Source organism: Macrobrachium rosenbergii, chromosome 13, assembly GCF_040412425.1.
Source record: "Macrobrachium rosenbergii isolate ZJJX-2024 chromosome 13, ASM4041242v1, whole genome shotgun sequence".
Classification (NCBI taxonomy): Eukaryota; Metazoa; Arthropoda; class Malacostraca; order Decapoda; family Palaemonidae; genus Macrobrachium; species Macrobrachium rosenbergii.
The window spans coordinates 48996047-49020707 of record NC_089753.1 but is presented as its reverse complement, the minus strand read 5'-3'; the positions used below and the strand labels follow the sequence as shown (position 1 = coordinate 49020707).

The 24661-nt window shown below is 39.6% G+C and overlaps 1 protein-coding gene across 4 annotated transcripts in view; it reads left to right on the top strand.

Moving 5' to 3' along the window:
- Positions 1 to 24661, top strand: part of Usp32 (Ubiquitin specific protease 32) — a 186135-nt gene that overhangs the window by 97292 nt on the left and 64182 nt on the right. For all 4 annotated transcript variants that reach the window (XM_067115460.1, XM_067115461.1, XM_067115459.1 and 1 more), the window contains 5 exons: positions 7496 to 7636; positions 8592 to 8736; positions 9433 to 9611; positions 9966 to 10131; positions 23174 to 23418. In XM_067115460.1, the coding sequence (XP_066971561.1) occupies positions 7496 to 7636; positions 8592 to 8736; positions 9433 to 9611; positions 9966 to 10131; positions 23174 to 23418 (876 nt within the window). The remainder of the gene's footprint in view (positions 1 to 7495; positions 7637 to 8591; positions 8737 to 9432; positions 9612 to 9965; positions 10132 to 23173; positions 23419 to 24661) is intronic.

The window sequence follows — 24661 nt, the reverse complement described above, 5'->3', positions numbered from 1 at the left end:
TGGAGGCGGGGCCAGCGAGTGCTGGCCCGGTGCCAGCTTCTGTTGGTGCCAACTCCTCTTTGGAGGACAAACCAGCAGATGCTGGTCCCCCAGCGCCGGTCCTTGCTTGTGCTTCTGCCTCTTTAAAGGCAGAGCGGCAGAGCTGGCTACTGCCAGCAATAGCAAAATAGATGAGGAGGTCTCTTTAGAGAGCACCTCTGCTCTCTCAGTCTCGATTGCAACGGAGAGAAAAGAAACTAAAAAACCCCTTGGTGTCAAAGACACTGAAGGAAAGGATGTTGGCTCTTTCAAGGTGGTTACTCCCTCCAAGGAGCCAACAAAACTGCCCATTAAATTGCCTTCCCCAAGTAGAAAAAAGAACCCTCCCAGTCTTGTAAAAAGGAACCATACTGATGGTCCCAGATGGAAATAAATTCACTTCCATAATTCAGTGGAACTGTCAGGGACTCCAAGCAAAGTATGAGGAAGTGAAGCTTTTGCTCTATGACCATTCTCCTGTTGGGGTATGTTTGCAAGAGACCATGCTAGGTGAATATACCCCTTGTCCTAGGGAATATGTTCACTTCAGAACTGAATTTGATTTGGAAGTGGGAAATCACGGTGGATCCCTCATCTACATCCGTCGAGATACTCCACACTACAAAGTAAAACAAAATACTCCACTTCAAGCTGTGGCTGTACGGATTAATTTAAGAAGGCAATATACTATATGTTCCCTTTACATTCCACCCAATAGTCATGTCTCCCGAGAGGACTTAATATCCTTAATGTGGCAACTACCAGAGCCATTTCTTCTTCTTGGTGACTTCAACAGCAGACATCCATTGTGGGGAGATGTAACATCAAACCAGAAAGGGAATATGATGGCAGCTGTTGTAGAAAATGAAGATATAGGCCTTCTTAATACTGGAGAACCTACCCATTATCACATTCAGACTGGTACTGTCTCCTGCATTGACCTTTCAATTTGTAGCTCTAATTGCAGTGTTGATTTCAGTTGGAGAACAAGTGATGACTGGCATACCAGTGACCATTCTCCAATTATAATCAGCACCAATGATGGTCCACCTATCCCAAGATCACCACGATGGTGCTTAGAGAAAGTAAATTGGAAAAAATTCAAAGATTTTAGCAAGTTGCAAGGGGATGCTAAAGATTTCCCAAGTGTAGATGATGCCATCGATCTACTCAATGGAACTTTCCATACTGCAGGCGTACATTCAATTCCTCGAACTAAAGGACTTTTCAAGAGATGGTCAGAAGAATTAAGGCTGCTGCATCGAGCTACAAGGTCATCATTGACCAGGTGCCGTAGACATTGCACCGTGGATAACGTCATCACTTATAAACAGTGTAGGGCACGATTTCAAAAAACTATGAAAGCTTCCAGAAGACAATCATGGGCAGGATATGTATCCTCTATTAACAGTAGAACACCAGTCAGCAGCATTTGGAAGAAAATAAGAAAAATTCAGGGTAAATTTACACCCAATCCTCCCCCAGTACTTAAAGTAAATAATAATCATGTCACTGATGCCACAGAAGTTAGTAATATATTTTCTGAACACTTTGCTCGAGTCTCTGAAAAATCAGATAGTTCCCCAGGACATCATTTCAGAATGATGGAAGAACAACAGGTCCTTGACTTTTCATCAAACAAAAGTGAATCTTACAATATGCCTTTTTCTGAAAGGGAATTTGACTCTGGTTTAGCCAGGAGATAAGAACACTGCCCCTGGCCCAGATGAGATTCCTTATGAAATGTGTTTCAGTATTATCAATAGAATATGGGATGAAAGCAGCTACCCTAGCATATGGGAATTGGCAACCATGTTACCATTCCTTAAGCGTGGAAAAGATCCTCTCTATGCAGCAAGTTACCGCCCCATTGCGTTAACTTGCTGTTTGTGTAAATTAATGGAAAAAATTGTAAATGTAAGACTGATGTGGTATTTAGAGCACAACAATATTTTAACACCTTCTCAGTGTGGCTTTCGAAAAATGCACTCCACACTGGATATCTTACTGCAACTTGAAATCTCTGTCTGTGAAGCATTTGCCTCCAAACAACACCACATGACAGTGTTTTTTGATATAGAAAAGGCATATGACACTGCTTGGAGACATGGAATTCTCAAGACAATGCATAATAGTGGTCTATGAGGAAAATTTCCTCTATTTGTCAGATCATTTTTACATCGTAGGTATTTCAAAGTTAAAGTTAGCAGTACTTTATCAGAGAAAAGGTGCCAAGAAGGTGTTCCCCAGGGCAGTGTTCTCAGTGTAACACTTTTTGCTCTGGCCATAAACAGTGTTACATCTGTTATTCCAAAAGAGGTCTTAAAGACATTACAGTATTTGTGGGCTGAGAAACAGGGTTTTGAAATCTCTGTAAGCAAGACTACTGCTGTCCACATCTGCCCGATTAGGGGAGTACATCCTGATCCAGACCTCTATTTGTATGGCCATAGAATCCCATGTGTAGAACAAGTGCGCTTCTTAGGCCTAGTTTTTGACAGCAGAATGACTTGGGTCCCCCATATCAAACATATCAAAGCAAAGTGCCTAGAAGTTCTACACATCTTGAAGGTGCTGTCTCACACCAGTTGGGGAGCTGGTAGAAATCTTATACTAAAGCATCATAAAACCTTAATCTTATCAAAGGTGTAATACGGTTGTGAAGTATATTCTTCAGCCTCTTCATCTAACTTAAAAATTTTAGATTCTGTTCATCATTCAGGTATTCGTATAGCCACAGGAGCTTTTTGTTCATCACCAATATCTAGTTTGCTAGTTGATGCAGGAGAAATGCCCCTTGAACTCTATCACCAGTCATTGTTACTTTGATACTGGTTTAGAGTACAAAGACTTCCTAAATCTCTGGCACTTGCTGTGGCAAACAGAAATATTTTTAACGGTTTTTATGAAAATCATCCAAGGTATCCTACTCCTTTTAGCTATAGAATTAAAAAGATTTTAGAGGATACAAATATTAGAAAAATTCCCTTACTTCCTTTTGTGTATCCCACTACTCCTGTCTGGAAGTTACCTGCTGTGAAGTTCTGCAGGTACTTCAGTGGAGCAAAGAGGGATAAATCTGATGAGGAAATGAGGGCAATATTTTTAGAGCATGCTTCAAAGCATATAGATACAAGATTTATATTTACTGATGGTTCCAAATCCAATGCTGGCGTTGGCTATGGAGTTTTTAGTGAATCTTTTAACCGAAGAGGTGCACTTCCTTCAGTTGCCTCAAACTTTACAGCTGAGCTGTATGGCATCTTAGTAGCACTGGAACATATTGCAACACTCCCAGTGTCTAGCTACACAATATTTTGTGACTCTAAAAGTGCCGTATAGCCCTGGAAGTCTTCAATACTGATCATCCCTTAGTGTTGAAGATCTTGCAGTGGATCTTCTTGCACCATTATAGAGGAAGCATTGTTTCTTTTTGTTGGGTTCCTGCCCATGTGAACATATCAGAAAATGAAAAGGCAGACCAGCTAGCCAAATTAGCAGCATAAACTTTTATACCTAGAAAATGCCCTGTTCCATATCGTGATGCATTCCATATTATATGGAAATCCATCCAGCAATTATGGGCACTTCATTGGGACAGAGTAGGCCCCAATAAAATGAAAGAAATCACTAGTCAGACACACCCTTGGAAATATGACCTAATGCCAAGGAAGTGGGAGGTTGTATTGTGTAGATTACATATTGGCCATACACGTTTAACTCACGGCTATGTGATGAATGGGGAGAATGAGCCTTTCTGTGACGATTGCTTGGTTCCACTGACTATTAGGCATTTGCTGGTTGAGTGTCCCAGTCTAGTGGAACCTAGGAATCTTTTTTTATCAAATAGCAGTGAAGCAGGTGGTAATTATAGCATGGCAAAACTGTTGGGAGGAAGTATATGTATTAATAATGTTATCTCTTTTATCAAAGAAGCTGGTCTTCTCAAATATATTTGACAGATGTGCTGTCTTAGTATATATATAATTTTTTTTTCTTAAGTTATACTGTTTTTATTGGATCAAATTTATTAATAGTTCTTTTTAGCAGAATTTTATATATTTATTTATTTATGTTAAGTTTTTTTTCTTTTTAATCAAATTTATATGTAGTTCTGTTTAGCAGAATTTTATTTTTAATTTTTATAACATACTATAAAAGTGAAAAGATCACATTTAGTATTCGGCGTCGGTGACCCTGGTAGTTGTGACACCAGATAACCCACAATTAATCAGTCTCCTATTGCTGTTCCTTTGTCTTCTCCAGCAGAAGCCTCTAATTCTTTAGTAGGAAGTTGTAAATCAGAGAGAATGAAATGGACCAGGCAGTAATTCACTGGGATGTTATCTCTTGACCTTTTCCTAGCTCCATAAGCAACTGGAGATTGTCGACCATTGGTGGACACACTGAGACAATAACTTTACTTGTGTCCCCATGCTTTTTGGTTTTTCTGGCATGGTTGTAGTGACTTACAAAAGAACAGTCAGATGTTTTGGTGGATGTACAGGAGACATTTGTCTCATACCAGTACATCCTCAGTCTTGCAAGTTCCTTCGAGGTGTATTTACAGAGGAGGTATTGCTGTTCAAGCCGCTTTGTTTGGGCTTGTGTACAGCACCTCTACAGGTATGCACAGGGAATTTGATGCCCATAGGTGCATGGTGTTGATTTTTAGGAGCAATAAATTTTTCTACTGAGTCAGCTGGTTCAAGTTGGCCAACTCTGTCAACAGTTTTCCAAAGGCCAAGGATCTGTTGATTCACCTGGGTCAGTTTCTGTGCATTATGATTTTCAGTCAATTTCCCTAACTCCTCATTTTTATCGAGTAGTGTGGGGATGATACTTGAAATTTGCAGGCTTGTCTGTCAGAGGATGAATAGGCACTTGCTAATGAAGAGTTTTAGCCCGGAAGGAAGCTTTGTAAGTGGTAAGGGCTTTCTTTGTTAGGAAACATGGCCTCACTGGGGAATTTGTCAGAACAGTCAGACTCAATTACAGTACAGCCTCAGCGAAAGAGATTACAACTAACAGCTAATGTTTATTAAACTTGTAAGTAATCCAGGACCATCATTGTCGCTAGATTCTATAAGAGGGACGCTGAAACCAAGAGTTGACCATTTTATTCTCAAACCTACATCCAGGTTTTGTTTTTTCCTCTGTCGTGTAACACAAAAAAAGAATTTTGACTAGTGTCATTACACTTACATACAACATAGAATGGTCAACACTACACCTGATAAAACTTACTAGATGTCAGAGCAGTGGAAAGACCATCGAATATGCCTAGCAGTTTATCCCTGGCCAGAAACAAAATCACAGTGGAAAGATTGCTTCTCTGAGTGAAATAAACATGATATTGGTTTACTGACTAGACTTATTAGCATGCAGATGAACAGGAACGAGTTGATTACTACTCCTTTGAGGGCCCTCAGGCTTGAGCAGAGGATGTGTTTCTTTAAGTTTGGCTTGATTCAGACTCGAAGGCCTTCCCACTCTATATACTCTAAGGAAGTATTGAGCAAATTTCAAGTTCAAGAATTGCTCAGTGACTCCTGTAGGGCCCTAGTAGCCTCAGAGCAAATGATTTTTGAACTTTCTCTCTCGGTACAGTAGATGTGTCTCTTATTCTTCCGTTAAGGGGAAATTGGCTCAAACTACAGAATTCCATGCACTTCCACTAACTTCTGCATCTCAACTGTCTCCTCCCAGTAAGGGGGTTTTCAAAGGTATCTGTGTGCTGTCCTTAAATCAAATGAAAAACAACCATGGCCTTGTGTCAGAAGCAGTAGTTTATGTATTGCTCAGGGTGCCGTTCTAGAGGAATTTTCAGCACCTTGAACCTTGTAGAATCAAAGTTTCTCTGCTTTCTTAGACATGGTAAGACTTTTTCGCTATCTACAGTACTTTCAAGGTTATCATTTCATACTTTCCTTGATATTGCGTCATGTGCTATCAGAGCTGGCTGATGATCAGCACCTTAAGGTGTTGAGATCAGTTGAGATTGAAGCCCCTTCAGCTCATTTTCAGTCTCTCTCTGGAATTTAGACGCTGGTCTAAATTTTATCTGCAGATTCTTTTGAGCCTCTGGAATGAGTTTCGTTGAATTATTCACTATGAAACGTTCTTTTAATTTATTGCAAGTACTCTCCTTAAGGCTGTTGTAAAGGGAATGCTATTTTATCTTTTTTGCCTTAGAGCTCAGAATAATGTTAAGGCTAAGTTTTTCAGAGAACTGTAAGAATTCCAATTTAACCTCTTTGTTGGGGAAGAAGAGGAAACACTTCTCTGTCCTGTTGGGGAAATTAAAACTTACTTAGATAGGTTAAACCTGGAAGAGGCAGTTATCCTTTTGTTTTGTGATTTTAGAAACCTAGAATGTCTTTGTCAAAAGTTAAGCCTGGAGAAGGCAAAGTTAACCTTTTGTTTTGTGCTTTTAGAAAACCTAGATGTCTTTGTCGAAGGTTAATCCTGGAAGAGGCAAAGTTAACCTTTTGTTTTTTGGTTTTAGAAACTTAGAATGTCTTTGTCAAAGAACATGAGGTTCTCTCTGATGTATTTGATTAGACTAGTGCATGAGAACTAGCACCTTACCATTTACCTTTGTTGAAGGTAAATATTCATAATGTGAAAGCTGTTGCTACTTCATTTAGTTTGATGACAATTTGTCACTTGAGGATGGGTTTCATGTGGCAAAGTAGAAGTGCAATTTTGTTGTGTCGCTCGCTGCCTTAAATATGCAGAATCATTTTTGAAAACAGTAAAGTTCTTGGTCCACCACTAGTAGCAGGTAAAGTCTTTTCCTGAACCTATATATCATAAAGGTGTTTATTTTTAGTGACTCGTTTTATAAGGCTTTTGGACTCAAGCGCCAGGGTCCCCTCATGCCACTTCTGTTTCACTCTGGCTGAATTGAAGTGATTTTCTCCACAAGGCTGCTCTTCGCTGCACACTTATGAGAGCCTTGCTCATTGAATACTATCCAATCTTTGGTGGCAGTAAGATCCAGAAAGGGTTCCAGATCAGATAAGAATGTTTTGGGTTTCTTGCAAGAAACCTTTAGCTCGATTGGCTGAGTGGATTTTGTCTAGTTGCACTACCCACCATCTTCTTGTTAATGTGGGAAAAAGCTAACTTCAACAGTAGGTAAGATTCATCCAAAATGATAATAAATTTTACTATTTGGACACTTATCTACTGTTAAAGTAGACCCCACCCAGCCACCCCACAACTTGGTGGGCTGTCAAGGATAATTCTGAGAAGAGCTAAAACAGTCAAAACACACCTGGTGGAGAACAGGTGTACTAGAAGCCATCCAGGCAGTCTTTCGATCTTTTGTGTGAATGCCGACTCGCCTATTGGCAAGGAGATATAAGCTAACTTTACCAGTAGGTAAGTATCCAAACAATAAATTTTATTATGCAAATTTGTATTTTGTGTCAGTGTATGTTTATGAAACCAAATTCTGTTTTTCTTTCAGGTAACATTGCTGACAGGTGAAGGTGGACGATTAAAGCGAAATATACCCTTAGTGCAGGGTAGAGATTTCGTATTAGTTCCTGACTCTCTCTGGAAAGCTTTGCAACAGTGGTATGGGGGTGCTCCAGCTCTACCAAGACAGGTATTGCTACTAGATGCTTTTTAAGAATGTATTCATTCAAGTACTTTTCTGTTGTACCCAGCAAAGGAGACACTATTTTTTTCCAAAAATGCCTCATCTCTAATACCTCTACTGCATCTTATAGGCAAGATGTTAAATTTTTCTTAAACCATTGTCTACTATTTAAATATACAAAAGATGATTTCTACAATAAAACACTGCACAAGTAGCTTTACTTCATGCAAATGGTTCCCAGCCACACCAGCCTCATAGATCTTGAGAGAAGGCAGGTCATATTGCACATGCCAAGCTCATGCTCCACCAGCCTGTAAGGCAAGGTGTCATTCCTCTGTGCTAACTTTCATCCTGGAGTGAGGACTTACTCTAAAATCATAATTAATGAATTTGTCTAACAGGAAAAAGGAAATATGGGGTCAAAAAAACGAAACACAAACTTATAAGCAAATACCCAGACTAACACATTGGTGGCAAACATGCCACTGCCTGGAAGGTAAAAAAGTGATAAAAATCACAAAAATAAAATACAGTGGCAAACATGCCACTGCCTGGAAGGCAAAAAGTGATAAAAATCACAAAAATAAAATACAACACTTCAAGATTAATCAGATTAAATGAGAAAGTACTGTATGTGAATGGAAATTAATGAATGGCACATTACAACACCGGCAGGAGGAGGAGGTAGCAATCTTGGGAGCGCAACTGCCTTTGCGAAGCCATGTAGAAGAATAGCATCTCACTTTGCTGGTTGATGGAAAGTGAGCTGGAAATGCTCAGTGGGGTCTTTTTTAATTTTTTTAGGTTTCACAATGTACTTTTTGTTGATACTTGATAGAAATGAAAGCAGTTTAACTGTTGGCTTAAACTTATATGTAGTTTTAGTTGTGTACTGGTATTGCAATAATATTGCTGTGGTTTTTCATTCATTATGCATTACTGTATGGTTGTTGTCTTACAGGTGATTCATGGTCGGTCCAGTGGTGAAGTTGAGTTAGAGTTATATCCTCTTACACTACGATTATTTCGTCATGTGCAGCAGCAGACTAGAACACCCAATAACTCGTGGGTTGGAGTGGTCGGTGGCTATGGTGCTGCTGCTCTGAGTAAGAACTGTTTATAATAATTTTTTCTAAATACTCTACATAAAAATTGATTTCTGTCAGGCAGAAGAAGAGTAACAAAAACAACTGTCAGCAGATTCAGAACTTTAAATAACCAACCTGGCAAATTGGAAATAAATCAGTTATTGCTAGACTTTTGAAGAATTATTAATCCCTTGATGACATTTGATACCCTTTCTTTCTGTCCTCAAGTGTTTTTAGTCTGTCTGTATTGTCAGTTATGGGTTGATGAGAATACCAAAGTGGTAATGTGAGATTCCTGTTGGTATCCCTTTTCCTTGGGAATAGTTCATGCTCAGACATGGTGTACTACTTGCAAAAATTAATTCTATGACAGGCCTTCATTTTGATGGAATAATTGCTTCCTTGACTGCAGAATAAATTGTGGGGAGAATCATTCACCTAAGATACTTGAAAACAGTTTCTATTAGTTTTAACTGTGATGCATATCAGAGTAAATCACTGCATTATCTCTTAATCTGTGGTTTTGTTTTGCTCCCGAAAGCTGTCTGGCCTTCAAACCTAGAAGCATTGATTGAAAAATTCAAAATTTCATTAAGACTTGTTTGAAAATTGAACATGCTTTTATTGATCTGAATTACAGTGATAGGAATGATTTATTTCAAAACTTATGTTTGTTTTGTATATTTTAACTGGTAATTTTGATTTTATCAACAGATTCAGCTCCTTATTACGTTACATCATTACCAAACTCAAGTACATCGTCACCAAAAAGATACCTAGCGTATCTCGCTGCATTTAGTCGCCTAGCAACCCTCCGGCAGGTGTACGAATACCTTGCGGCCAAGTTGCGGTTAAGAATAGAGGACATGAGGCTTTGGTGTGTTCGAGATGAGGTGAGGGTGAACCAGTTTTAGACTTAATTGGTTATGATATTTAATAACTAAAAATGTTCATACTCTAAAGTTCATAGTAATATGACTTGTGCTTTTAAAATTTTATTCAACATTTTAAATATATATACTCCAAGTTTCCTGTTGTCTTATGTGCAGAGCTTTAGTACTGGGGAAAGAGAAGGATCAGTGGCTGGAAACAAACGTAGGGAGTTGTTTTTCTTTCTCCAAGGCTAAGAAGTGATTGGTTAGATCATGTAGTATGCTATGGGATCTGGAGATAGCCTTCTGTAAATGCTGAGTGGTGAAGCTCAAGGATAATTGTTTTGGTTCACTCAAGACTCTGATTACTTTCAGCCTGCTGGTATGATCCTTCTAGAAGAGGAAGATACTACCCTGGAAGATGCGTGTGTTGCTGATATGGCTCAGATTTTAATTGAAGTTAGAAATAAAGACTTAACATGGCCAGAAGAAATGAGTCAGATAGCTTCAACTCGAATGATGAGAATACAGTCTAGGCAAGGTATGTTATCATTGAAGATTTTGTCCCAAATTCATATAAGGAAACCATTTATTTTTTTAGAGTAATTAAACTTGACACTTAGATTAGTGTTATGTTCCTACAAGCATAAAAAACCTTATCTTTGAAGTTTGAGTATTACTGCCACTTACTGGAATGGGTTATTAAAAGCTTGTTAGCCAGAAAGTTAATTAATGACTTGTAGGTGAGGTACCCACTACACACAGACTTTTTCTCTCACTTTTCTTTGGCTGCCAGAGAGAGCAGACATCTCTGCTGTTGATCTGTTTTTTGTGTCTTTGAATCTGTGTGTGTGTGTGATGGATAGGTGAAGTTTTGTTTGAATGGTCTTATTTTTGTTTTTATGTAAGTAACTTACCAAGTAATTACATAGTTATAGTTTCAACTCACACGGCAGCTTAAAAAATATTTGCAGGTAATGCTTCAAAGTTTAGTGCAGGTGACTGCCCCACCCACTAACGGGAATACCTGGAACAACTTAGCAGACAACCTCATTCTTTTTTAGCCACTTGCAACATAAACACCAGATATTTGTTGCAGGTTTTTTCATTATTTGCCACTTGTCTAACCAGATTTTGGTGAAGTATTATTGCTGATTTTGAGTAACCCTCAAGCTTATAACTTTCAGGATCAGTATTTTATTGTTTGGTATTAAGATCTGATTGAAATATATCATATTTTGCTACATTAGCATATTTGCAATCATTTGTTGACTTTGCTTTACTGAGTAACATACAGGTAGTGTTCAAGTTACGGTAATTCATTTTGCAATAATTCGCTTTTACGATGGGGTTAGCAATTAATATCGATACAACAATATTTTGGAAATACGTATTTTTAAATTTTGCATGTGACTGGCGCAGGCAATAGCGTACAATCAGGCAGCATACAGTGTATGATATGTTGGTGTGAGAGGCTGGAATAGGTACATTATTTCAGTGAGCTGACCTTACTTGCTCTGGCTTTGTAGGAAGTTAAAATAGGTCAGTGTTCGTTTGCGATTTTTGTGTGTTTGTAAGTAAACTCTAAAACTCAAATTTGTATCAGTATGTCTGCCAAACACCCAAGTGTGTCTCCTGCTGGTAGTGCGAAAAAGAAGAGGCAGTCTATCACTCTGGAGCAGAAAATGAAAATTATCAACCAGTATGCTGCTGGAAAGCCCGTCGTGGTAATCACACGTGACGAGCATCTACTGCAGTCGTTGGTATCCACCATCCTTAAAGACAAGAAACGGATAATGGATGCTATAAGGGCATCTGCTTCAGTTCATTCGACAGTTATATCAAAGAAGAGGATAGGGCCTTTGGAAGAAATGGAGCAGTTACTGGTCACTTGGATGGAGGACCAGATACAGAAGCATATGCCACTCAGCCTCTTGACCATTCAAACAAAGGCTCACATGCTTTTCAATGAACTAAAGAAAAAATATGATGATAGCCACAACAAAAGTTTTGTAGCAAGTGCTGGATGGTTTCATCGTTTCAGAAGCTGTCATAATTTTCAGTGTGAAAATTAGCAGTGAAGCAGCAAGTGCTGACGCCGAAGGAGCCGCTAAATTTAAGGATGCTTTACATAAGATCGTCATTGATGAAGGGTACTTGCCGGAGCAAATCTTTAATGTCGACGAAACAGGACTGTATTGGAAGTGTATGCCTCAACGGTCCTACATCCATAAAGAAGCAACAACAATGCCTGGGTTTAAGGCATACAAAGATCGACTGACTCTTCTGCTTGGTGGAAATGTGGCTGGGTATAAACTTAAGCCACTCATGATTTATCACTGAAAATCCAAGGGCATTAAAGAAAATTGACAAGCATACGCTTCCTGTGCATTACTGTCATAATAAGAAAGCATGGATGACTGCAATGCTATTCGAAGACTGGTTTGTGCATTGCTTTATTCCAGAAGTGAAAGATTATTGTAGGGAAAACAAAATCCTCTTCAAAATTCTGCTGATTCTAGACAATGCTCCCAGCCACCCTCAGAACATCAGAGATATTAACGAGAACGTAAAAGTTGTGTTTCTGCCACCAAACACAACTTCTCTCTTACAACCCATGGATCAGGGCGCTGTGGCTACGTTCAAGGCCTGTTATCTTTGGAACATGTTTGCTCAGGCTTTTAAGGCTACGGATAATAAGGAGAAAGCTCTCAGAACTTTCTGGAAAGTCATGGAAGGAGGTAAAGAAAGAATGTATGAATGGGGTTTGAAAAAATCTGCTACAAATGTATGTGAACTCATTTAAAGGTTTTGATAAGGATGAAGAAGTGGAAATTAATAAAAAGATCTTGACACTTGGGAGAAGTTTAGATTTAGAAATTGATGAGGAAGATATCCAAGATCTTTCAGATGTGCAAGATGTAGAGCTAACGGCAGAAGATTTAATTGCACTTGCATAAGAGAGAAAAAGAGCAGAAGAGGATGAAGAAATTGAAGAAGAGCCAGAGTGAAAGTTTATGACAAAAGCACTGGCAGAGGTTTTTGCCTGATTTGAACATGGACTGAAACTTTTAAGTAAAATGGATGGGAACATGGAACAGTTCGCTAAAGTTGAGAGAGCACATCAAGACGCTGTTGCATATTACCGAGTCATTTATGAAGAACAAAAAGAAACACACTATGCAACCAATGATGGAATACTTCTTTAAGAGAACGACTCCAGTGGCATTGCCTTCCGCCACCCGTACCCCCACCCCCACCCCGTCCCCGACATTTGAGCCTCAATCCCCTACATCTCTTAACAACTATTTTCTTGAAACACCTGAACTAACAGAAGAAGAAATACTATCTGAAGAGGAGCGAGTTGATGACCCTGCGCCTTTATCATCCTCCTCCTCTTCCAGTTTTTGTTATACGTAGTCATGAACAGCCTGACACCGTTCACGTATGCTGCCAATGGACTGAACCTTGGTGAGTACCCCTTACAGTACAGTCTGATTCTTGTTCTTGTTATTCAATTTCTTTTTGTACTGAATTATCATAAGTCAATCTGCATTGAACCTGCAGAATTAGCTGATAATATTATGTATAATGTATTTACTGTAGGCTAGGCTACAGTTTACGTATACAATATACCGTACTGTATGCTAGAATAACTCTTGTTAGTGTTATTCAATTTTTCTTTATACTGAATTATCATAATCTCAAACCTCAGAATTAGCTGACATTGATACATATACTGTATGTATGCAGAAGACTAGGCTGACATATGTATAGATAATTACTATACATATAGATGGTATGTTATAGTGTAAATTCTTCTTTGGAGGAGTGGTAGAGCTTTTCGACTGGCAGGCTGTTGGCTGGCGTTCGACCTCCGATGTATAGATGGTTTCTGATAATGTGGTTCGGATTCCACAATAAGCTGTAGGTCCCATTGCTGAGGTAACCAGTGGGTTCTTAGCCACGTAAAAAATAAGTCTAATCCTTTTTAGGAGAGCTGTTAACCAGCTCAGTGGTCTGGTTAAACTAAGATATACACTTTTTACACTAGTGTAGGCTAGGCTATATTTGAGATACGATTTTTTCAACAAACGACGGGTCTTTTGGAACCTAACCCCATCGTAAGTAGGGCAATACCTGTATTAACATAATATCACATATGCTACCGAACCGATATTTTTGGTAATGAAATACATATCTAAAAGTCTCGATAATGTCTGATAGTTGTTGAGATATGTTTGTATGATAGTACTCTGTGTACTTCAAACGATTGTCAATGAATTAAACATCTTATTACACTTTCCTACGCAGAGAACTGAAAAAGTATAAGGCCAGAACATAGTAAGGAGAGAATTTTTGCTTTACATTTGATTGCAATTTAGAAAGAGTAGCTGTTCTCAGCAACCGAGAGCCATGCTCCGAGTGCCCAAGAGCACTCTCCAGCTCTTGAGCTACTAGATTGCCTGACGCCCAGCTACCCTGGCGCCAACTACAGCCTGGCGCTAGAGTAAACACCCAGCTCCCGAGGCCGACTTTCTCCCTGCACAATTTTTCTCTCCTGCAACTAGCCCTCTTAATCTTTATCCTCTTTCTCCCACACCTGGCTCCCTTGCTTTCTTCCCGTGTCTTTGCCAGTCTTGTGTTTGGGTTAACAGAAATTTACCCTGTAACTGTGAAGTGTTGTGCAGTGGAGGAGGTGATTATCTGGCGTGCCAGTTCTCCTAGACCTAAGTCAGTGTTGCCAGTCCCATTGATTGAAAGACAGCCACTGGAAAGGCATCTTACTGGATGTGTAATGGAGGAGGTGGCTATCCAGCCCCCTCAGATCTCCTAAACCTAGTCCCTGTCAGACCCCTAAACCTGGGAGGCGCATACTGATGGTCTGTGGAAGTCTGGGATGTGCACTCATGTCCCTAGTGATACTCCACTGTAGAGGCACGTTTCTGATAGACAAGAAGTGCCAATGGCATTTTTTCTCATGAATTGCAGCTGTTGAAGAGGCACTGTCAGATGATTTCGCACTTTACCGCTCTCCTGTAAGCATCTCGGGGGGCAGGAGGGTACAGTAAGCCCCCCGTATTCGGGGGTGATGTGTACCACACCCCTTGCGAATAGCTAAAATCTGCAAATGCTTAGAACCCTTATAAAAACACTTTGAACTGCCTATTTTGATAGTTCAAACACACAAAAAGAAAACTAAAAATGCTTATACAGGTATAATTCTACTTACAATGGGGTTAGGTTCGAAAAAATCCATCGTTTGTTGAAAAAAACGTATCTCGAATATAGCCTAGCCTACACCAGGGTATTCAGTACCATGTATACGTACAGTATATGGTAGCCTAACTTACACTATGAAGTAGGCAGTCCCCGGTTTACGACGGGTCCAGCTTACAACATTCCGAGGTTACGACGCTTTTCAAATATATTCATCAGAAATTATTTCCCGGTTTACAACGCGTCGTACGCCGATACGATGGAAGAAATATGGCTCCAAAACAGCAGAATAATCAAAATTTGGAAGTTTTTTTATGAAAAACTCAATAAAAATGCAGTTTACATCATTTTCAGTACACCCAAAGCATTAAAAGTAAGGTTTTCTTAGGATTTTTAACGATTTTTGACGATTTTTCGGTTTACAATGATTTTCAGTTTACGATGATTTTTGGTTTATGACGCAGCGGAAAAATGGAACCCCTGTCGTAAACCAGGGACTGCCTGTATACTGTACTCTATACATACACGGTATAGTAATTATTAATATCATCAGCTAATTCTGGAGATTCATGCAGAGTGACTTATGATAATTCAATTCAAAGAGAAATTGAATAACAAACAAGAATTAGCTTAGCCTACACTATGGTGTATCGTATACATATATATGGCAGCCTAGCGTACATAATACTGTACTCTATAGTCACATAATATACAAACATCAACATAATGAATATGCATCTTTTTCGTGGATCTTTTAAAATGTTATGCTTTAATTCACTGTATCCAATAATATTGTATATGCTCTTATATTGCTTTTGTATTATAAATTGCGATCATAGCGATCAATGTTTTGGTTTGGAAATCGATTACACAGCAAGTTTATTTCGCCATATTTAACTCAGTTCAGAGTGCTTTTCTTGCTTCTAGGTAGCATAAATGAATCTCTAGATACTTATTTATATGGGGCAAGGTTATTTTTCGTTATACAAAGTGTTTTCAAGTCAAAATATAACTTAAATACGTCTCGTTGTGAAATTAATTTAGCTGTCTTTTTCGTTAATAGATGACTTTGGCCATTAGAGGGTGCAGTAAACCCCCCGTATTCGCATTATCATGATTCAAGGACTCACGTATTCGCGGATTTCTCTGTGGAACGTATCTACCCATTATTTGTGGAAAATTTGGCCATTCACGATATTTTTCACTGAGAAATGTTCACTAATTACTGTATTTTCATATAATTTTCATGACTAAATGCACTTTTTGTGATAAAGCTATTAAAATACTCAGGTATAAGCATTTTTAGAGGGTTTTTCTTGTGTTTAAACTATCAAAATAGGCTGTTCTAAGTGTTTTTAGAGGGGGTTTTAAGTATTCGCGGATTTTAGCTATTTGGAGGGGGGTGCGGTATGCATCCCCCATGAATACAGGGGGTTTACTGTATTGTATGTTTTTTTTTTTTTTTTTTTTTAAAGATCAAGATTCCAGTAGCTATTTTCACTTGATTTTATCATAATACAAGCTTTATGTATTTATCGTTTATCAGCGTAAAAATAGCAATGATATGTGTTCTTTAATGCCCAGTAGTTTTGATTAAAATGCTTTCTCTCCAATTTTTATTACAGTCGAGTTTCATCCATGTTGCTGATGCACGATAATTTATAGTCATTAGCAGCTGGAACATTGTTTTCTCAGCTTCAGCTACAGCTTGCAGCTTATATTTATCAGTATATTTCCTTGACGATCTTTTATGCATACTGAGTAAGGGTATAATGTAAAAATATGTCAGTTCTATTCTACTTAATGTCATTTGCACTATAACTATGGTAATTGTTTACTACCATGCGATGGTCGAAATACAAGCAAAACGGCTGTTATTAACCGATTCAGTTATAAGCAAAACAACAGTTTCTCGTTCGGTTGTTTATGGCCATACGCATTTACATGAGTATAATGTTACTAACAATACTTTTATCATTCTCTTTTACTTTTTTAACTAGAAGATGGAATAAAGAGATGGAGGAAAAGAAGTTGGTCTATTGTAATTTAGTCTCTCTCGCTGCCTGATTGTATGCTGCTGCCTGCGCCCGCGCAGAATTTAAAAATATTTTATAAATATTATCGTATTGGTATTAATTGCTCATCCCATCGCAAAATCAAATTATCGTAACTCGAGTACTACCTGGGTACCTGAGTATTTTAATAAGTTTTATCACAAAAAAAGGGCATTTAGTCATGAAAATATGAAAATATAGTAATTAGTGAATATTTCTTAGCAAAAAATACAGTGAATGGGCAAATTTTCAGCGAATGATGCGCATATATGTTCCATAGAGAAATCCGCAAGTAGGTGAGTCTGCGAATCGTGAGACCGTGAATAAGGGGGTTTTACTGTAGTCTACAGCCTTCTTATAACTTCTGGAACAGCTTGAGCTTTTGTCTCCTGATCTTTGGGATGTGGAACACTGGTATTTGGTGCCAAGTGGACCAGCAATGTCCGAGCGTTCATTATTGTCCGAGTCCAATAGCGCCCTAGCTCATCTCCATTTAGAGCTCCCAGCACCAGCTCTCATGCTTCCAGCACCAGCCTACTAGTGTCTGGCACCAGTTCCTCTTCTAAGAACACACTCCTGTTCTTTTTTGAACTCCATTTACCATTTGAACGCCTAGCTCTGGTCTTCAAGTCACCAACGATAGTCTCTGATCATCGGGTGCCCACTCTTCTGTATCAGACTCCTGCCTTTGAGCACCATACAACCGCTCACAGCATTTTTGACTCTCTTCAGCCTGTTCCACCTTTGCCTAGAGTTTCAGACAAGCCAAAGTTGATCCCTTTTTAATGTCAATTAGTAGTCTGAGAGTCCTGTCCCTTGCAGACTGGGACTTTGGTGTACGAATTTATGAGCTTGTTGAAGGAAGCGCCCACCTCTGGCAGATTTTTTCTTCGCCTCCAAATAGTATCAGGGAGTTGGGAGTCTGACTTTGGTTTTTAAGGGAGCAAGCCAGGTGTCTGTTGTTTTTTCCTCCAGCTTGTGCTTAGATGGTATTAGTCCTAATGGCTGAAGTCCTTGTCAAGATTTGTGAAGTAAAGGGTCTTTCTTGATTGACATGAGAGCATGAGCTAAGAAGGTACAAGACTCTCAAGTGTATCGAGAGACATTGCTTCATTTGGTCCCTTAGTCCTGTCCTATGCAGATAAGGATGGTTGAACAGTTTTTGAGATTTCCATTCCTCCTTTGGGATCTCAAGAATGGAGCTTTTGTGCACTGTTTCTACTGGGAGAGACACACAGTTGCTTTCAGCCCTCTTATCTTCGCCTTCAACCATCTACCAAGAGAATCTCACAGCTGACAGTTATCCACCGAGACATGAATCAGTTAAACAACTGTATATGAGAGTTTTTATCCAGTTCTGAAGTTTCTGGTGCAGACTCAAAGCACCATGATGTCATTTTGGTTTCTCAGCCTCTGGAAGACACACAGATAATGGTTGCTGTTTTTTCGCTTCCCATCCAGTGGTCAGAAGGCTACCTTCAGCTCTCAGCCCTCCTATGGGTTTAAATGTGGTTCCATATGTCTCGTTCTTGGTTCGATTTCCTTTGGAATGATGATATCTTCCCTCCTGAACATTCTTTTGTTGGAAGAACTTACTTGGGCTCCAACAGAAAAGAAAGCGCCTTGAACACTCTCGCTAGCAGCGCCCTCCTCTCGGTGCTTGAAATCAATTCCCGAGCTCCTGGAACTGACTTATGAGCGCACGACACCTTTTCCAGTGTTTGGCACCATCTAGCCATACTAGGCTCCCGCTGCTGAACATCTAATTCCTTTTCATGGACTATTTCTTTTAGAGCATTGTATCTGATTGCAAAAGAAGTAATCACACCTGAATTTTGGTTCAAGGCCACCATTTTCCCATGGCTAGGCTTTTGTATCTCTTATGGACTTTCCAAGATTTTGTAAGTGTCTCAAATATTAGTTTTTAACCACGTACAGTTTCACATATGTTTCGGTCTGTACGAGGTACCATCGAGTCCACGCAAGGCCTTAATGAAAATAAAAGATGATGCTGCCCTGATGTCCAAGTGTCTGTAGCTGTCAAGTATCGGCAGGGTCAGCAACTAGTCCGCTTAGTTGTCTGCAAGTCTGCACGATGTTCTGCAAGTTCGCTTGGTTGCTTGCGGAAACAAACCAAAAAGTCCTGTCTTCCATTCTCCAGGGCAGTTGGATGGAGTTCTTGGAGATGTAGGACACCTCCTTCCATGTCTACATACAGACTCCGAAGATCATCTCAGACCCGTCTTACAAGACAGGGCCTTCCAGTACAGGAATTTAGGGTTCAGCCTCTGGCATAAGCCTTCTCTCAAGCCTTCACTCCGCTTACTTTGTCATCTTTTCAGGCCATGAACATCAGCCTTTCCCACAAGACCAACAGGGCCAGGGGATCATGGTCGAACTCTGTTTTTCCTAAGACCTGACTTTCAGTCGGACCTGCAGTGGTAGCACTCTGAACTTAAACTTTTGTAAGGGAAGTATCTCATCATGAGACTAGTCTTAGACTGCTTTTCACTCCTTGGTCTAGACGGGGGAGCCCTCTTGGGGAACCGGAAATTTCCGGAAAGGGTCCCCAGAAGAACGGAACCTTCACATATGTGTCAGAGCTGAATGCCATTTGCTTAGGGCTTCGGCTCTTCTCAACCCTCTCTCGCTCCTAGACTGTGGAATCCATTTAGACAGGACCTCAGTCCTTACGTTTTTACACTAGCAAGGAGACTCTTTAGCATTTTCTCACCACCAAGCAGCAAGAGAGTTTTACTGTGGAAGATAAATCAAGTTTTTTTCTAGTTCAACTGGAATTTCTGGCTGATGAGCGGAGCTGACAGAAACTCACTCTTATTCCCAAGAGGACCTTGAATCCCCTGATCTGTCGGGTTATGTGGTATCTATGAGGCAGGCCGACCTTGGCTGTCTGCCACCTTAAGGAACCTTCTAGCTGAGCAACTGATGCCATTCTGCAAGATTGTTCCAACCTGGAGCTCTACGCTCTTCCACCTTTTGACAAGGTCAAGGAAGGTATGAACATTTTCAGACTTGTCGAAACATTACGACATTTCTCATAGCCATGTTCTGAACCATGATTTATGATTCCCGAACTTGCTACAGTTGTTGGTGGACTCTCCAAGAATCCTTCCGCTATTCGTATCTTCTCAAACAACCTCACTTCTAGAGATACCACCAGTGGTGGTCTGCTCTTGTTCGGACAGTCTTTGGGCTGTTCGGGTACTTGTCAGGAAGGAGAGGTTTTTCCAGAGTTGCTACAAGAGACATTTGAAAGATGCAGGCATCATTTTCTAGCTCAGTCTACCGATGTAGTGAATGATTTTCCAAATTGGGTGTCTCAGACTCTGAATCTCTTCTTCTGAGACACCTATGACTCAGTGGCATTGCCTCTTCTATTGAAGGAGACCTAAAATCTCTCCTATTCCTCCTTTTAGGGATCTCAAGATACGTCTGATTCAGCAATGCGGTTTGCTCGTTTACCCTGGGATTTTTTAACCAAGAACGAGGACCCTTCATGTCCCGGATCCGTTTTACTTCTCTCGAGAACTTAATGGAAGAGTAGTTCTTGACAGCCGGAAACAGTGCTCCGGGCTCCCAGGAGCACCCATCAGCTCCCAAGCCCTTTCCTTGCCTGACTTCTAGCTCGCCTGGAGCCAGCTCATGCCCTGAGCACCTAGGAGCGCCCACCAGCTCCCAAGCGATTAGCTCATGGCGGCCAGTTCATATGACACCACCTACAGTCTAGTGCCAGCTTCCAATCATATGGCACCAACTCTCCCTGCATCCTTGGCTCTGGGGAGGAGTGGAGAGCTCTCTATTCAGCGGGAGTTTTCAAGCATTACCTGAGCAGGATCTGAAGTACAGAGGGCCATTCATAACCTTTAGTGTTTTGGCAAGAACCCTTTTTGCCCTTTGTTTAAGAACATATTGTCCTTTTTTTGTGAATGGACTTTGTTTCTGAGACCACTCTGAGAGTCAGGAGAGCATTTGGCCTACTTTTAAGTGAAAGCTAAAGACATCAGAACAGCTTCTACCTCATTAGCTTTCAGACAAAATATGCCCCTTACGTCCATTTTACAATCAACCTTCTGGAAGTCTAATCGATTTTTGCTCCTCACTATTTCAGGAAAGTTAAAAGTGTTTGAATTTTTGCAGTACCTTGCAATTACTGTATTAGTAACTGGTATGGTATAGCGGAAGAAAGCATAGGATTTTCCCCTACTGTATCTGGAGCACCCACCACTCAGTGGATGGGTCGTGGTTTTTATTTCAGTGTAAGTAACAGTGTCATCTGGTTGTTTTTGTTGTGGTACTGAAGTTTTGCTAGCCATTGGTTAGCTCCTTCGCTGCAAAACTTCCAGTGATGCTTTGCCAGTCATCGGACTCTCCTTCGCTACAAAACTCCCACTTAGTAGCCAGCGCTCCTGGCTATACCTCCACGTCACTACAGGTTGAGTTGACCACCAACCAGAGGCAGTTTTCTACTGCAGGCTTTCTTAACTAATAAGGAACAGCAAGCATTGTATTTAATGCTAGCAACTTTTTCTTTTTCAAATTCATTACATGTCTTGATGTTTTGGAGTAGAATATGTCCATGTATCCCACCTCCTGTCAATGTTGGAACCAGTTATGTAATTACTTGGTAAGTTACTTATCTAAATGATCGGAGACCTTCCTCCTCCCCTCTGATGGACATATGGCGTAAACAGAATGAGGTTGTCTGCTAAGTATTTCCTGGTATTCCTGTTAGTGGGCGGGACAGTCACCTGCACTAAACTTTGAAGCGTTACCCGCGAATTTTTTAATTTAAGCTGCCGTGTGAGTTGAAACTATGGCTATGTAATTACTTGGTAAGTATATATAAAACTTTATATTATCATGAAAATGTCATTTTTAAAATTTTTCACTGGATTACTATTTTTAGAGAATAATAGGAGGCGCCCTAAGGAAAAGTGTTTTGTGCATATGAACAGCCCGTGTGTCCTTGGCCAAAAGGAGAAGTGGACATCTGATGTAACATGTAACCATGGATATCTATGCTCTCTGTCCTTTTTTCAAGGTCATCAGTATCTGACGAGATTTGAGAACTTCTTGATCCCCTTCCTTATAGACCTCATAATGTAAACAAAATGCTTTAATGTCCAGTGCAAGCCATAGGGTGCTTTGTAAAAAGTATGGACACTTCTGTAGTGCAGGAAGGCACCAGAAGGAATCGTGTATGGTTGTCCAGCAAGTAAGACCACCCTCAAGTCCATGCAAGAGCTTAAGTAGCCAGGGTCATTGCCTTGACAGTCCTGTTTAGGAAGAACATTATTGTGCCATGGATGTCACCCATAAATCCTTGGACACTCTTAGGACCTGTGGTGGCTGCTCAACATTTTGTGTTGTGACTCAAGCTCCACTTGGACAGTAAGGCATCTTGCCTAAGATGCATAGATTGGTGGAAGGTTGGCACTACTTCTCCCTTTCCTTTTTTTCTGCCAGCACCACAGTAGCCAAGGTTGTGTATGTGTTGGAATGGGCCTAGAACCAGTTAGACAGCAGAGTGACTTATCTACAAGCATCACCTTGTAGATGATAAGATTTCTTCAACTTCCTTTTGATGAGGGTGTGGAACTAATAGCAATAGTAAGAGCTCTCTACCAACCTATGTCTCTCATACATATTAAAGGGGCAAACAGCTTTCCCATGATATTTTTTCTTGGAGTCAGACTTCATCATTAGAATTTTCATTGTAGCACAGGGGTCTATTAGGCCATGTGCATCTTATGCCTGACTGTCTAGGTGGTAAAGAGTCATTCTTCCCATATTCATTGTCATAATTGAGACATTCCATAAGATGACCTCCCACTTCAGAAGTAAGTCCCCTTCATAATAGATTAGGGTGTGTATTCTTACAGGAACAATTAGCAAATTATTAAACAATTTGCATTTTTCATGAATGTACAAACCCAGAGTTTTTTTATTACAATCCTACTTAAAACCACTCCCTCTTTGTGCTCTTGCCCCTCACCTACCTGCTGCTAACTACGTCGTTAACAAACTTTCAGTGACTGATTCCAGTTGTCATCAGGAATGCTCTTTATATATATATAAAAAAAAATTATGTAAAGTAAAAGTGCAAAATACTTAATGATTTTCTGTTTTTTGTATATTGTGAAGTTTCATGTGACAACATAAAAACCTACTAATCAAGATGTATGTATCATACCTGTGTAACAAGTTGTTGTTTTTAAATTATAATAGTTAGTATATACATTGAAAGTGTGATATTTCAAGATGTCCAATTACAAACCATCATTTCAGGTTGCAGTGAAAAGGGAGTGACGGGTCTCAGTAATCTGGGGAACACCTGTTTTTTGAATGCGGCTCTTCAGTGTTGCTCCAACACCCATCCTCTCACAACCTATTTCATGAAGAACATGCATCTGTTTGAGCTTAATCCAAACAACCCTTGTGGTATGAAAGGGCACATGGCTAGACAGTATGGATGCCTTATGCACGAGATTTGGGGTGGTGGAGCCAAAACTGTAGCACCCCTTAAGTTAAGGGTTAGTAATTCATGTATATGTTAATGGCTTTGCTTCCAGTGGCTTTAGCACTGCTTTCTTTGTTCATCTTATCTCCTTGGTAAATCATTCCTTAATATTTGGTGTTGAATCCACTGCCACGAATAGCTGTATATGCATAATGATTTTAGGGAGGGCAAGTTGCCCAGGAAGGAATACTGTATTGTAGTTACCATCCAAGAATGTAGCTGCAGTTTTTAGTGTAAATTTTCCTAACATATTGCAAACTGTAGCCTTAAATCAGCTCATGCAAGTCCTACAGTATTCATATGTGCTTTTTCATAGTTAGACTTTTTTTTTAAGATGTTATGAGGAAGTGGTTGTTTCTGAGGTGCCCCTCTTTTGTTTTGCATTACACTTTGCTAAGATTTTCCATACTGAAAGGAAAATAAGACTGTTTATTCTTGTCATTGATGCATATATATAAAATTTTCCATGACTGACTTGGAATAGTTTTTCATACTGTGACTAAGTGTTTCTGGTTGTTTTACAAAATATGCTTTTCACAAATTCAAAATTATATTTTACATGTAAGCTTGTTTGCCAAAGGCATGTTGATTAGACTATCTGAAATAAATTAGACCCTCTGAAGTAGATGTAAAACCACAAAGTCGGCACAAATTTTTGCAAAATCTTTCCCAGCAAAAAGCATTGCTTGCTCACTAACAGCTAAAGCTCAGAGAACCATTCAGTTTTGCTACCAGATGGATGTAGAGTACTTTTTCTTGTAAGGTAGTTATCTTGTTCATATAAAAAATTCCATTAATTAATTGATATAATAGAGTGAATATCATATTAACAAAAAAATCATGCACTAAATAATGGTATGTACAGGATCAGGTGTTTGTAAGAGCCAGATGGTTAGCAGAATCAGAGGTAGCTGTAAAATTAATTAAGTTTGGAATCTTACTAGCCATTGTCATATTATCTTGGAGGTAACTATTTAGGTCAGAAATGGTATCACAAGTATTTAGTTACTTCCTGTAATGTTAATGACAGTTATGAAGCCAGTGTTTAGATATAAGTTACTGAAATGAAAACTTATTGCTCAATTTGTCATTAAACTTAGAAATCATCAGATGGATGAAGAATGGAGTCACTGTTGCATAGGATCCTCAACAACCATTTGGCGTAGGGTCTGTATTGCATAATTTTCATTCTTCTATTGGTCTTGATAACAGCTGCAATATTCTCTTGAATTTGAGGTGAAGTTAATGCTTGGCAA